Consider the following 11,915-nt stretch of genomic DNA (forward strand, 5'->3'; position numbering starts at 1 on the left):
AAGTTTGCTATTCCACATAAATAAACAATTTTTAAATCTCAAGTTTTAATTGAGAAAAATAACAAATATCACAGATTTTACTACATTAATTGCAAAATCAATTAAACAGAAACAGATTTGCTTTGGGTGCAAAACAAGTAAATCTGATTTGACTGTAAAGCTAAAATCTGGATCTGACTTTTTGAAACGATAAAAATATTTTGGCTGCATAACTGAAATATGCGTGTGTTGTCCTGGCAGTCATATTTTGTTTCCTACCTCTGGTGTTTAGGGCTGCAAACAACAATTATTTTCATTGTTGAATGTAAGAAAATGATGAAAACTCTAGTTCACTGTAGCTCAAAGCCCAATATGACATCCTCAAATATCTTGTTTTGTTCACAACCCAAACATGTTCAGTGTTCTGTCACAGAGGAGCAAAGGAAACCAGAAATATTCACATTTAAGAAGCTGCAATTAGAGAATGTTGATTTTTTTTTCCTTAAAAAATGCTCAACCTAATTAATCAATTTCCAAAAAGCTGGTGAATAGTTTAATAGCTGACAACTGATAATTAATTCCAGTTCTACGTGTGTTGGCTTTAAAGCTGACCATTTGAGAGCAACATTGATTTTCTCATTCACGTCTCAGCAAGAAAGCAAACACATGTCTAGATATTCATTTGACAAACTTGAAACACAGTTGTGTTTTTGGAGTAAAATAAACAGTATTTGCATCAATTTCCTGGACTCATTCATCCTGAATTACTGTTCAATACGAGCACACAAGAAACGAGATGGTCAATTAATCCATGTGGCTTTCTGATCTTGTTCTGCTGGTTTTTCCTGCGACGCTTCCTCTCTTCCAAATGCATGAATGTTGCTGCACATTTTCTCCCCTCTGTCATTTTACTCAATAATGTACTTTCTCTCAGGCCAGAGAGGCCTCATCTCCATCACTTTGCGACAAAATGGAATAAATTCTCCTCCGACAAGCCTGCCGGGCCATCGCTGGCGGTTGAGCTCAGCCAATCAAATGAGATGTCTGGGGGCTCCGTGAAACCAGTCTCATTATCGTCCCCACACTCTTCAGGTGTGTTCTCCAACATCCATTTTATCTCTCGCCGTTCCCTAATTTATTTCCTGCGGAAAATGAATTCCTCTCCTCTCACGGTGAACACCAGGATTACAGAAAATTACAAACACTGAAATCAATTACTGAATAAGGCTGCGTAATTCAAAATGCAGCCCGTCTCTCTCCTTCCTGTGCCTGTCATCTTCACGCCTATTGTCTGCGATGCTGAAACGATCATGGAGAGGCGGCAGATTGAACTGATACTGTGCAGTACTGACTGCTGTTCTCTGGTATTTCATGGCCATGGTCAATCGCATTATTGATGAAAAACAGCTGCCTCTGGAAGTTCAGCTGATTGCCTTCACCCTCCTGAATAGAGCTGCTTCCTACCATGCTTTCTTTTGACAACATTTCCATTTCTTTATGCTCAAAAAGCCAATGCAGTTTTGTCAATAGGATTAAATTATGGTGACAGCAAAAGAAGCGATTAAAAGTATTAACAGCGTCCTCTGTCCTTGATGAGTAACTTAAACGTTAATTCTGTATTTTGATGTAAAATGTATTTTTGAGAAGTCAAAAAAATCTGTTTTCTTTTCCCAACAAACACAAAATGAAGAGTTTACATCGATTAGTCAATCCTCAGGGCTCAACCCACACAAATGTAAATAATCAATTCTAATGTTTTGAGTCATTTATCAACCAAAATTGAGGAACATTCACAAATTCATGTCTCTCAGATGTGAACATTTTTCATGTTGGATATCGCTGCCAATCAGATATATTTGGGACAGTGCATTACATTGATTGTAAACTATTTTTATGACATTTTGCAAACTAAAATTTGATTTTGGTTATTTCAAAAACACGTCAAATTAATTGATGAAAATAATTTTTACATGCAGCCCTAAACAAAGCTCTAGCTGTTAAATAATAAGCAAGATGAAAATCACATTAAGATTATCTTGCTAGATATTGTATTATGATATGATTTTTATGCGAATTCTAATGTTTGTTTTCAATCAAATAAAAATACGACAACGATGATGTGATTTCCTGCAGTTAGGATATTGCACTTGGATGTTGAGGTTGATGATTATTCCTTAAAAGGGAAGAATGTGGTAAACAACAAACATCAGATAAAATCAGATACATTCTTCTGTGTTTGCACTGTCCACAAGACATCTAAGCGAGGCTAGTTAGCCTTTATAAGGACTCTGTTATAATTTGTGATTTTATTTATGTGGTATAACAAATTGGATTCCTTAAAAGTTGGAGCATCAAAATCGACTGTTCAATTTATAGTCTGTAAATAAAAGTGCAGCCAACACAGAAGTGCTTTAAACCTGCATTCTTTGGAACAGCCAGCAGGTGGCGACTCCGCTCAGAATCCTTTTGTACAGAAGTCTATGATAAAACGACCCTATTTCTCACTTGATTTGTTACCTCAGTAAACATTTTTCTCTTAAGTTTATGGTCCTAATCGCTAGTTTCAAGTCTCTTTCTACACTACGTGATGATGACTTTGTCAATTATGGTCCCCTTTAGAGTAAAATAGGTGATAAAGCAGGACATACTTTTGGTAGGTGTCTACCTTATGATTGATAGGTGTGTGTTATGTGCTCGAGTTCTCAGCAAGATCAACCTTTTGCTCGTCACTTCTGGTTTGAAAAGATGAAAATGTTGACAGCCAGTTGCCAAACTGGAGGCTTCAAAAGGGCAGCTGGGAGACATCTTGCCGGCTACGTCCATCTTTTATATACAGCCTGTGGTTCACATACAGAAAACAAGTTGGGGAAAGTTAACAATAAGCTTAATCTAAAGCTAGCTGTGACTTAAGCTCGCGCTGTGTGATTTGGAACCACGAAAGCATCTAAAATGATCAGAAAGTCGAATCTACACATTTTAAGTGTTAGCCATTACCACAAACATTAGTTAAGTATAACTCAGTAAACTGTTAACAGAAAATATCTGTGACGATACTAAGTTGGGACTGCAGGGTGGAGCGGTGGTTAGCACTGTTGTCTCACAGCAAGAAGGTCACCAGTTCGCATCCCGGTGAGGACACTCAGGATCTTTCTGTGTGGAGTTTGCATGTTCTCCCCGTGCAGCGTGGGTTCTCTCCGGGTTCTCCGGCTTCCTCCCACACAGTCCAAAAACATGTTGAGGTTAATTGGTGATTCTAAATTGTCTGTAGGTGTGAATGTGAGTGTGCTTGGTTGTCTGTCTCTAAGTGTAGCCCTGTGATAGACTGGTGACCTGTCCAGGGTGTCCCCTGCCTTCACCCTAAGTCAGCTGGGATAGACTCCAGCCCCCCGTGAGCCTCGTGAGGATTAAACAGTGTATAGATAATGGACGGATATTAAGTTGGCCAATTTATTATTCACACTGTACCTAAAAGATAAGACTTCATATATGACTTTACATATTTTTGTAAATGTCAGCAAAACTCGTGAAAGGCCCAAATCAAACGTTGTGTTACAGGATGCTGTCTGGAAATGATTTAAATGACCCATTTTAAATGTCACTTTAAAGAAAAGGGCTTAACAAATTGTCAAAGCAGCTGGGCACTGTGGTTTTTAACAAATGTTACTCAAACAGGAGTAAAAAGTCTATTTACTGGGGACTATTTTCGGCAGCGGATTAATACACATTTGGCTCTCTAGTGTTTAAGAGCAGCAGCACGATGCACGTGGGACAGACTAACAATAAGCAGCAGCGACTTCACTGATGCTTTTTTAATAGTTTTAATTGTGTTGTTTTGGTGTTTTCATTATAGAGCATCACCAGAGTCATCCTTTAACACTTGTTCTCTTTGGTCCAAAATTAGTTAAAGAGAAAGCAGCCAAGGGGCGACGCTCAAGTCGATTTATGACGCCTCAATTTCCCCATTAACGACCTGGACACAAGTATTCGTCATTTTCTCTGTTGAGATGTTTGCTACAAATTAAATGCAGCTTCATGGCTCGCTGTCCTCTGCCTCAGCGTCCGTTCTATCAATCAGCTCAGACAGCTGAGGCTTTTAAGACGACGGACAGATGAGTCACTGTTACACCACAGAGACAACGCGCTCATTCAGCCGCTCGCTGAGGAAGAATGACTCGCTTCACGCCAAACCAAACTCTCCTACTGCGCTTCAGATGACCCTCAGTCCAAATGTGACACTGTTTCTCTCTCTTATTCCATCCTTTTACGCTCGGTTATGGATTCTTTATACAACTGCTTGGGTTTCATTGCCATTACACGTAGCACTAAGAGCATTTAAATCTGCCCTCTGGGACTATTATTACGCTTTCCAAGTGCTGCTGGCAGCCACATAAGCAGCATTCACCATGTGGCCGTTCCCTTAATGTTTGCAACTGTTGTGAGGCTAAAAAAAAAAAAAAGCACACTTTGAATCTCATCCAACGGTTAAAGAATATGTTGCCGTGCGACTAAATCAGGTTGTCAAATTGTAACTATAACAAGGGTGGCGAGTCTGAAATTGAAGCAGCATGTTCACATTAATAACGGCCTTGTGTGTATGGCCTTGTTAAAATGGAAATGCAAAATTTACAACTGACTGATAGGGGAGTAGTAATGCTGTAGCTCAGGCCGATTATAGTGAATCATTAAAGCCTGTATAATTTGAAGCCCAGAGAAGCCGTGATTCAGTAATTCATCGCAGCTACAGCAGATGTTCATATTTGCTTTGTGCGGGTGACATGAAAAAAAAAAAAAAAAGGTCTGAAATATTTACACGATCACAGCCGAGATTTTAGAAAAACAGATTTCTACCAAGTAACAACATGCGAACACATCTGACCAGCTTTTGTTCCGGTTCTATGCTGTTGTATTGTATTGTCTGTACATGTCTGCATTGTCAGACAGCACTAATTCACTTCATTATCTTTTTAAGAATTTGATCATTTCTGCCAAAACAATGAAAATAAAAAACACAATCTAATTTTACAGTTGTAGAAAAGAATTATTAAAACTAATTCTCAGATGCAAACATGAACCCAGTTTCCTTAATAGCGGCTATGATTCTGAATGATTAACTGATGGACAGGAAATGTTCCAATTTTATAAATGCTAAGTTGTTTTTTTGGGGAATAGGACTTTATGTAGTCGAGTTACCGTTAGACATTTGCAACTCATTAAAAAAGGTGCTGCTACAATACTGACAAACACCAAGAAGGGAAAACACTCCGACTCTTAAATCCCTGCACTGGCTTCTGCTGAATATGACTCTTACTGTGTATAAGTCTATCAATGGTCAAGGCCCAAAACATATCAGAGATGTGTTTATTGAGCCTCGTAGTTCTGTCAGATCTGCACAGACTGGTCAGCAAGTGGTGTCCAGAGGTCTAACCAAACATCCATCCATCCATCCATTTTCTATACACCGCTTAATCCTCACTAGTGTCGCTGGGGGGCTGAAGTCTATCCCAGCCGACTCAAGACAAAGGCAGGGGACACCCTGGACAGGTCACCAGTCTATCACAGGGCCACACTTAGAGACAGACAACCAAGCACACTCACATTCACACCTACAGACAATTTAGAATCACCAATTAACCTCAACATGTTTTTGGACTGTGGGAGGAAGCCAGAGAACCCGGAGAGATCTAACCAAACATGGTGAAATTAATTTTGGCCAGTATGTTGTCCCCGGCAAGAACTGGAACTTTAATTAAAATTAAAGCTCACGTTTCGCACAGACTCTTTTTAGTGTGACACAATGTGTTTGGGATGCAAAGCCTGCTGTGAGTGACTGAGGCTGTATGAGTCAATTATCCGATTACCCGATAAATCGACGAAACAGTCAATAGAATATTCGATTACCAAAAATATTCGATAGCTGCAGCCCTAGTTGTAATGTCACAGTGCTTTTTGTTTGGACAAACAAGTGCCACTTTGCTAATTTCGACTAATTTCTAATATTCTCTGAGCTAAATACGAACAAATTAATCATGAAAAAAAAAACATATTAAAGAACCATAAAACTAATATTAACACGCAGCAGTTTGTTGCAGCTCACCAGTATCTGCGGCTTCCTGATGAGTTGAATGTCGCCTCCACAAACTTCATCAGCGCTGTTGGTTCTGGTTGGCCTGCACCGCTGGAGCCGGGCCTGCTCCGCTGCTCAGGGTGATGCAAATGGCTCTGCTTACTGCTTTAATGATAGATGATAATATCCTGCTGCTGCCGGTGAGGGATGTGTTTACTTTTAGTGCTCGACTATGCCCTGGAAACCACGTGCACGCAGCCACATTAACGCAGTCGGGAGGCGGGTGAAGGGGGGGGAAACAAAAAGATTCATTTCTGCTCTGGGAGAAATAGTGTGTGCAATGTATAATTTGGACCCATCACTGGAGCATCTCGGTGGTGGTCGGCCTGTCATCAGACGGGCCTCGTCTCTGCGGGTAATGGATTTCATTGTGGAGACCACTCCGGAGGTCCCTCTCTGAAGTGTGGGCACAAGACAAATAGCGCTCATCAATATCTGCCTGCTGCTGTGTAACCACAGCAAATGAAAATGAATGACAGAACGCTGCTTTGACATCTGAAGACATCTCTTGGGGAAAATGTCTTCGCAGAGTGAACATCAAGAGGCCTTCGGAGGAGGAGACGCCGCAGCCTGTTCATGTGAAAACATCTCAGAGACCTCCCCAGTCGCAGATAGAAAATAAACATTTGCCTGTTTTTAAGTAAATGTTGGCTTGGATTCCAGTCAAAGTCGAAATTTTGTGTTAGAATTTGACTGGCTTGAGCTCTTTATTTTTACATTTTAATGCCACTCTCTTGGGGCGTGAAATAATGCACAACCCCTGATTTTTTATTCCTTTTTTTTTTTTTTTAAACTGTCATATCACACTTAATCTGTTATGGCAGAAAAGCATTTATGCACTGATGTCTGTGGGTTAAAAATGTCAACTCACTGCTGGTCTGTTTTATGTATGACCACAATCAACAATGACTGCACTGAGAGTTAAGACAGGTCCTCATTATGCACTTCTCAAACTAATCATTACTGATTTTTCCAGAGCCAAGAGTGATAGTTTATAAATTGATAAGTCGCTTGCCAAAAATGGATCATCATTAGGCAAAAACATCATTATTAGCTGAATTATGTCACTCTACAGTCAACTTAAAAGGGACATATTGTGCTTTTCCATGTTTTCTGTCATATATATAATGTTATGGTGTTGGCTGTTAATGTTAAATGTGGGCATGGTTTTAAATATTGAGGTAAAATCATGATAAAGTTCTCCCTGTGAGACTTTACTCAGCTTCTAACTGTTTTTTTTTTCCTACTTTTGAGCCAAACTGGTCATCTGCTCCAGGAAAAGCAGACCCACAAAGTCACACTATGGTTTTCTGAGTGATTTTATGTACATATTCATGTACCTTTTATATTTCCTGACGCCAAGTGTTTCCACTTCAGTGTGCATTTTAGTACATTTCCCAAATGTACCCCTATTTGCAGGAGCATTTATAAAATAAAAAATGCTTATATACGGCTTGTGATTGAAGGATTCAATGTCTCATTATGTACAACAAGTGCATGTAATAAACTAAATATTTACCAAACAGAAATGTCTGGCTGCAATCTTTGTTGTTGTAGTGAGGTCCACTTTCTTATTCTGCATCAGATCCAAGCTCAAACGAGCACAGATGGATTTGAGAAGCTGCCATTTCCAATCAAGCACAAGATAATATTTTACTTTGTCAACTTACATTTGCTTTCAGAGCTTCCACACCAGTAGGTGATAATGCTCACAACAAAAGGCTTCCTCAAAGCCGGCCAATCATAAGACAGTGGGCTTTAAAAAAGGGGGTCTTAAAGAGACAGTAGCTAAAGCAGCTCGTTTCAGACAGAGGATATACTGACGAGTCAATATGAGAAAAATAATAGTTTGGATTAACTGTGGATCCTGAAAAAGCTACTCTAGTGGAGTCCCAGAATAAACGCAGTAGTGTCCAGGATGCTGCCTGTAGTACTGCATCATTGGACACCTGTTCATATATCGTGTATGAAGACAGATGAAATGACAGTTCCCCAGAAGTGAAGCCAAAATATCTTGGATTACCCAGGATAATTAATAAACCGAGAGAAAATGTATAAAAATCATCAAAATGTACACCAGTTATTAGGCAAAAATGGTTAAAACATTCAAATTGAAAAAAGTGTCTGATGCTCCTTGAAATACTCATCTATTAGTTCCTGTTCTGTTGGGAAACATCACCAAATCTATGGTTAGAATCATTATCTTTAATCAAAATCAGTCTATTCTACATGTCTCATTTCAAAAAGTTGCCCAAAATAAAGAGTTTGCTCTACTCAGATTTGTAAAAATAAATAAATAAATAAATAAAAATTGTGGGCTTCAGGACATAACCGAAAAAGCCATTTGTGACTCAGCTGCAACCAAAATTCAAATGACAAAAATTCAGGAACTTTGTGGCTGAACTGCAGGCTGTGTTTACACAGACGACAGGAGACAAGTATGAAAACCAACTAAAAAAAGTAAATATATAAAATATCAATATTATGTCAATACCTACAGAATGTGGAGTCCCCATTTTGCTTTTTGTTTTTTCCAGTATTGGTATCACATGTGGGCATATGGAAAAATGTTGGACATTTTGATTCCAGGTTTTTTAAATTTATGTAAAAACAAATGATTCAACTTATTATTATTATTTTTAATGATTTATGGCATTTTAACTGTGTCATACCACACAGGGGGCATCTTGAGTTCTCTTTATTATTATTATTATTATTTTTAATGATTTATGGCATTTTAACTGTGTCATACCACACAGGGGGCATCTTGAGTTCTCTTTGCTTCCAGCCATGGTCGTGGTGTTTCCATCGACGTGCTGGTCTTTATATTGCAATGACAAATACGTCCACAGTGAGTAGGAGGAGCAACAAAAAAAACACCCACAAACTGCTTGGGATTCAGAAGGTTAATAGTTAATTAAGTTAATTGAAAATTATGATTCACCTCAATTACTGCAAGTTAAAGGTGCCCAGTGGAGTTTTCGACCTCTTCTCGCACTCTGAAGCGGCTTTTTGCCTCCAGTCCTGTCACACTACACCTCTAATGCAGAACGCAGCACTGCACCAACTAAAGCAGCCAGAAGGGTAAGTACGACTGTATGCACGTTACTTGAAATTGGCATTTGGCAATGTTTTATGAGGAAGTAAATGTATTTAACGCATGAAATAAAGAATAAAGGGTGCCGTATGTAAAGAAAATTTACCACTAAAATAGAAGTTTTTAAAAAGTGGGAATTCAAACCTTCTATTTGTTGACCAGATTATGTTTTCTTTTAGGGCCGCAAAATCTTAAGATTTACTGCTATTTGTCTCACCCCTACCAACAGAGCGTCTGAAGAGTCGACAGAACGTGCAGCAAAGTTGAAGTTTCACCCACCAGATGGAAGATTTTCAGCCTGCGTTACTCTTTACACCACAGAAGTAGGCCAGTAGTCTGCTGTGCTGCCGATCTTTCTCCCGAACATGGACGCAAGGCACAACACCGTGTGATAGAAAACACACTTCATGGAGCTACTACTTGCCTTGAGGCAGCAGATATTTTTTTAATACAGCATCAAATAGCACTACAATAACATAGTGTGGTCACAGGACGGAACAGTCAACCCTGTGTTACACAGGAGCTTTCCCTAAACCTTGACTTCTAGCTTACATCTTTTCAGTGTTCACCTTAAAAAAGGTAGATATAATAACATCTTTAAATGTTCAGGTAAAGTGCACCATATGCTTTTTTTCTCCTCACTATCAATATTTTCCAGTAAAATAATTTGCTTATATATATTTTTTTCTGTACACTTATCTTTTTAATGCTACCATAAATTAAGAGCATGCTGCTGCCCTTAACACTAAAAATTACTGCAAAACTGGCACAATACCACCACATGACACCACGTCAGGAAAAGGACTTCAGTCACATCACTGTCAGAGCTGCAGAGTCTCGAGCACAGCGAACACCTTCACACAGAGCCTGTCATCCACTGGAAATGGAAATACAGGCCAAGAAATAGACAGCACCGACTCCCACGCTCAGAATTTCGTCTAGTTCTGGTGTCTGACATCACTGTGGTCCCATCTGATCCTCTGGTCCGAAGGGCTTGAAGTCGTCTCGTTCCCACTCAAAGACTAAAAGGAGACAACCGGTTGGACGAACAGCAGCACCGTCGTTGTCCAAACGCACCACTGTTCATTAAATAAGCTTCACACACATGTACACTCACTTCGCCTGTCCAGAACAGGCGTGGACCTGCAGTCCAGAAGGGCAGAAGGGCTTCGCTTCTCCTCCTCGATCCCTCGGTTGGTTGGCACAGCCTCCCTCACAGGCCCCAGTACGGGGCGAGGCTCCTGCGGTCCCTCTCGTAAACATCAGGTATCACCCCGTAGGGCGTCTGCACCATCTTAACAGAGTTTCTACCGAACAGCTTCCTCTCGTACTCGATGAGCTGGCGCCAGAAGCCGCCGTTGGGCCTGATGACGGGGCGGCGGGCTTTGACCCAGGCGTGGGCCTCGGCCAGGGACACCCGGTGATACTTCATAAGGTACGCCAGGCACAGGGAGGCCGAGCGGCTCACCCCCGCAGCACAGTGCACCAGAACTGCCCCTCGTTTACGGCCCACACTGTGGATCTTATCTGCCACGCTGTCGAAGTACAACGAGATGGGGGAGTGGGGCATGTCGGCCAGAGGGACCTTCACGTACTCCATGTGAGGCCAGTTGAAGTTGGGCAGCTCGATGGTGGCGTTGACCACACAGGTGATGCCTTTGGACAGCAGCAGGCTACGGTTGGACGCCACGTTGCCCCTGCTGAGGAACAGGTTGGGAGTGATTTGGGCGATGCCTCCCAGCAGGCTACCGTTCTCGGGCAACAGCCTCGGCACTGTAGCCGGCACCATGGAGCTGCGATGGTGGTGGTGGTGGTGGAAGAAGCTTTGGCTGCGGGAACCCATCATGGAAAAAACAGGTGGGCTTCGAGAGGGACGGAAAATAATTTGAAAAAACAAAATGTTCAGCAGCTCAGAGTCATAGTAGTGCAGCGAGGCCAGCCAGTCAGCTCCTGAAACACAAAAACAGACTTCAATTTCTGTCCAAATTAAACATTTTTCTATTTCAGTGTAGGCTGACAAACACACAGACACTTCAAGGATGAGTAACATCGCTGCTGTTTGCAAACACTACAAAACAAGAGCGCTGAAATCCCTCTTTTGGAGGGCGTCGTTGCTGTTTTCTTTTTGTCAGTCTTTAAACTTTAAAAACCCACACTGACAAAACTGTTAGAGTCACATCAGCTTAGAGACCCGTTTAAAGAGACGCCGCTGTGAGGCTGCGACCTGCTGATCCACAGGCTTCACTTTACAATTATATCAAGGGGTTTCCAGGACCGCTCTGCGTTTGGATGTCTCTCTACTGTACGTGTCTCAACATTCAGGTCGAATGGCTGAAACGTGCCTCTCCCTGCCATGTGAGCGCAGACGCCCCGCAGGCAAGCGCTCACCTCATCTCATGTTCATCCATCCACAGCCCCCACATACAGATTACATCTCGTCTCTCTGGCTGGTGCAGCTGTTAATGTCGCTTCTTTGGATCAAACAGCAGGGTGGAGAGTAATCATATACATCGTATGATCAAACCAAAGCACGCTAATAACACACTTCATTTAAGTGAGCAATTTAACAAAGTTTGTCATCCTGATTTCATTATATTTCCCAAAGCTAGCGCCCTTACTTGAGCTGAAACACGGACGCAAACACGCACGACGCACATCATGAAGAAAATGACATCATCTAATGTGACACACGTGATGGAAATTTCCTCCTGTGTT

General features: G+C 41.1%; 1 protein-coding gene across 1 annotated transcript; it reads right to left on the reverse strand.

Annotated features, from left to right (window-relative positions):
- Positions 1–9,608: 9,608 nt before the first annotated feature.
- On the reverse strand, positions 9,609–11,043 carry dusp14 (dual specificity phosphatase 14). The gene has a single exon (XM_008297141.1). The coding sequence runs from the start codon at positions 11,041–11,043 to the stop codon at positions 10,414–10,416; it is 630 nt and encodes a 209-aa protein (XP_008295363.1). The 3' UTR covers positions 9,609–10,413.
- Positions 11,044–11,915: the final 872 nt, after the last annotated feature.

The sequence above is a fragment of the Stegastes partitus genome, unplaced genomic scaffold, assembly GCF_000690725.1.
Source record: "Stegastes partitus isolate 25-593 unplaced genomic scaffold, Stegastes_partitus-1.0.2 Scaffold1194, whole genome shotgun sequence".
Classification (NCBI taxonomy): Eukaryota; Metazoa; Chordata; class Actinopteri; family Pomacentridae; genus Stegastes; species Stegastes partitus.

Coding starts and splice junctions, on each gene's coding strand:
- dusp14 (XM_008297141.1), bottom strand. CDS start 11,043: ATGGGTTCCCGCAGCCAAAGCTTCTTCCACCACCACCACCACCATCGC.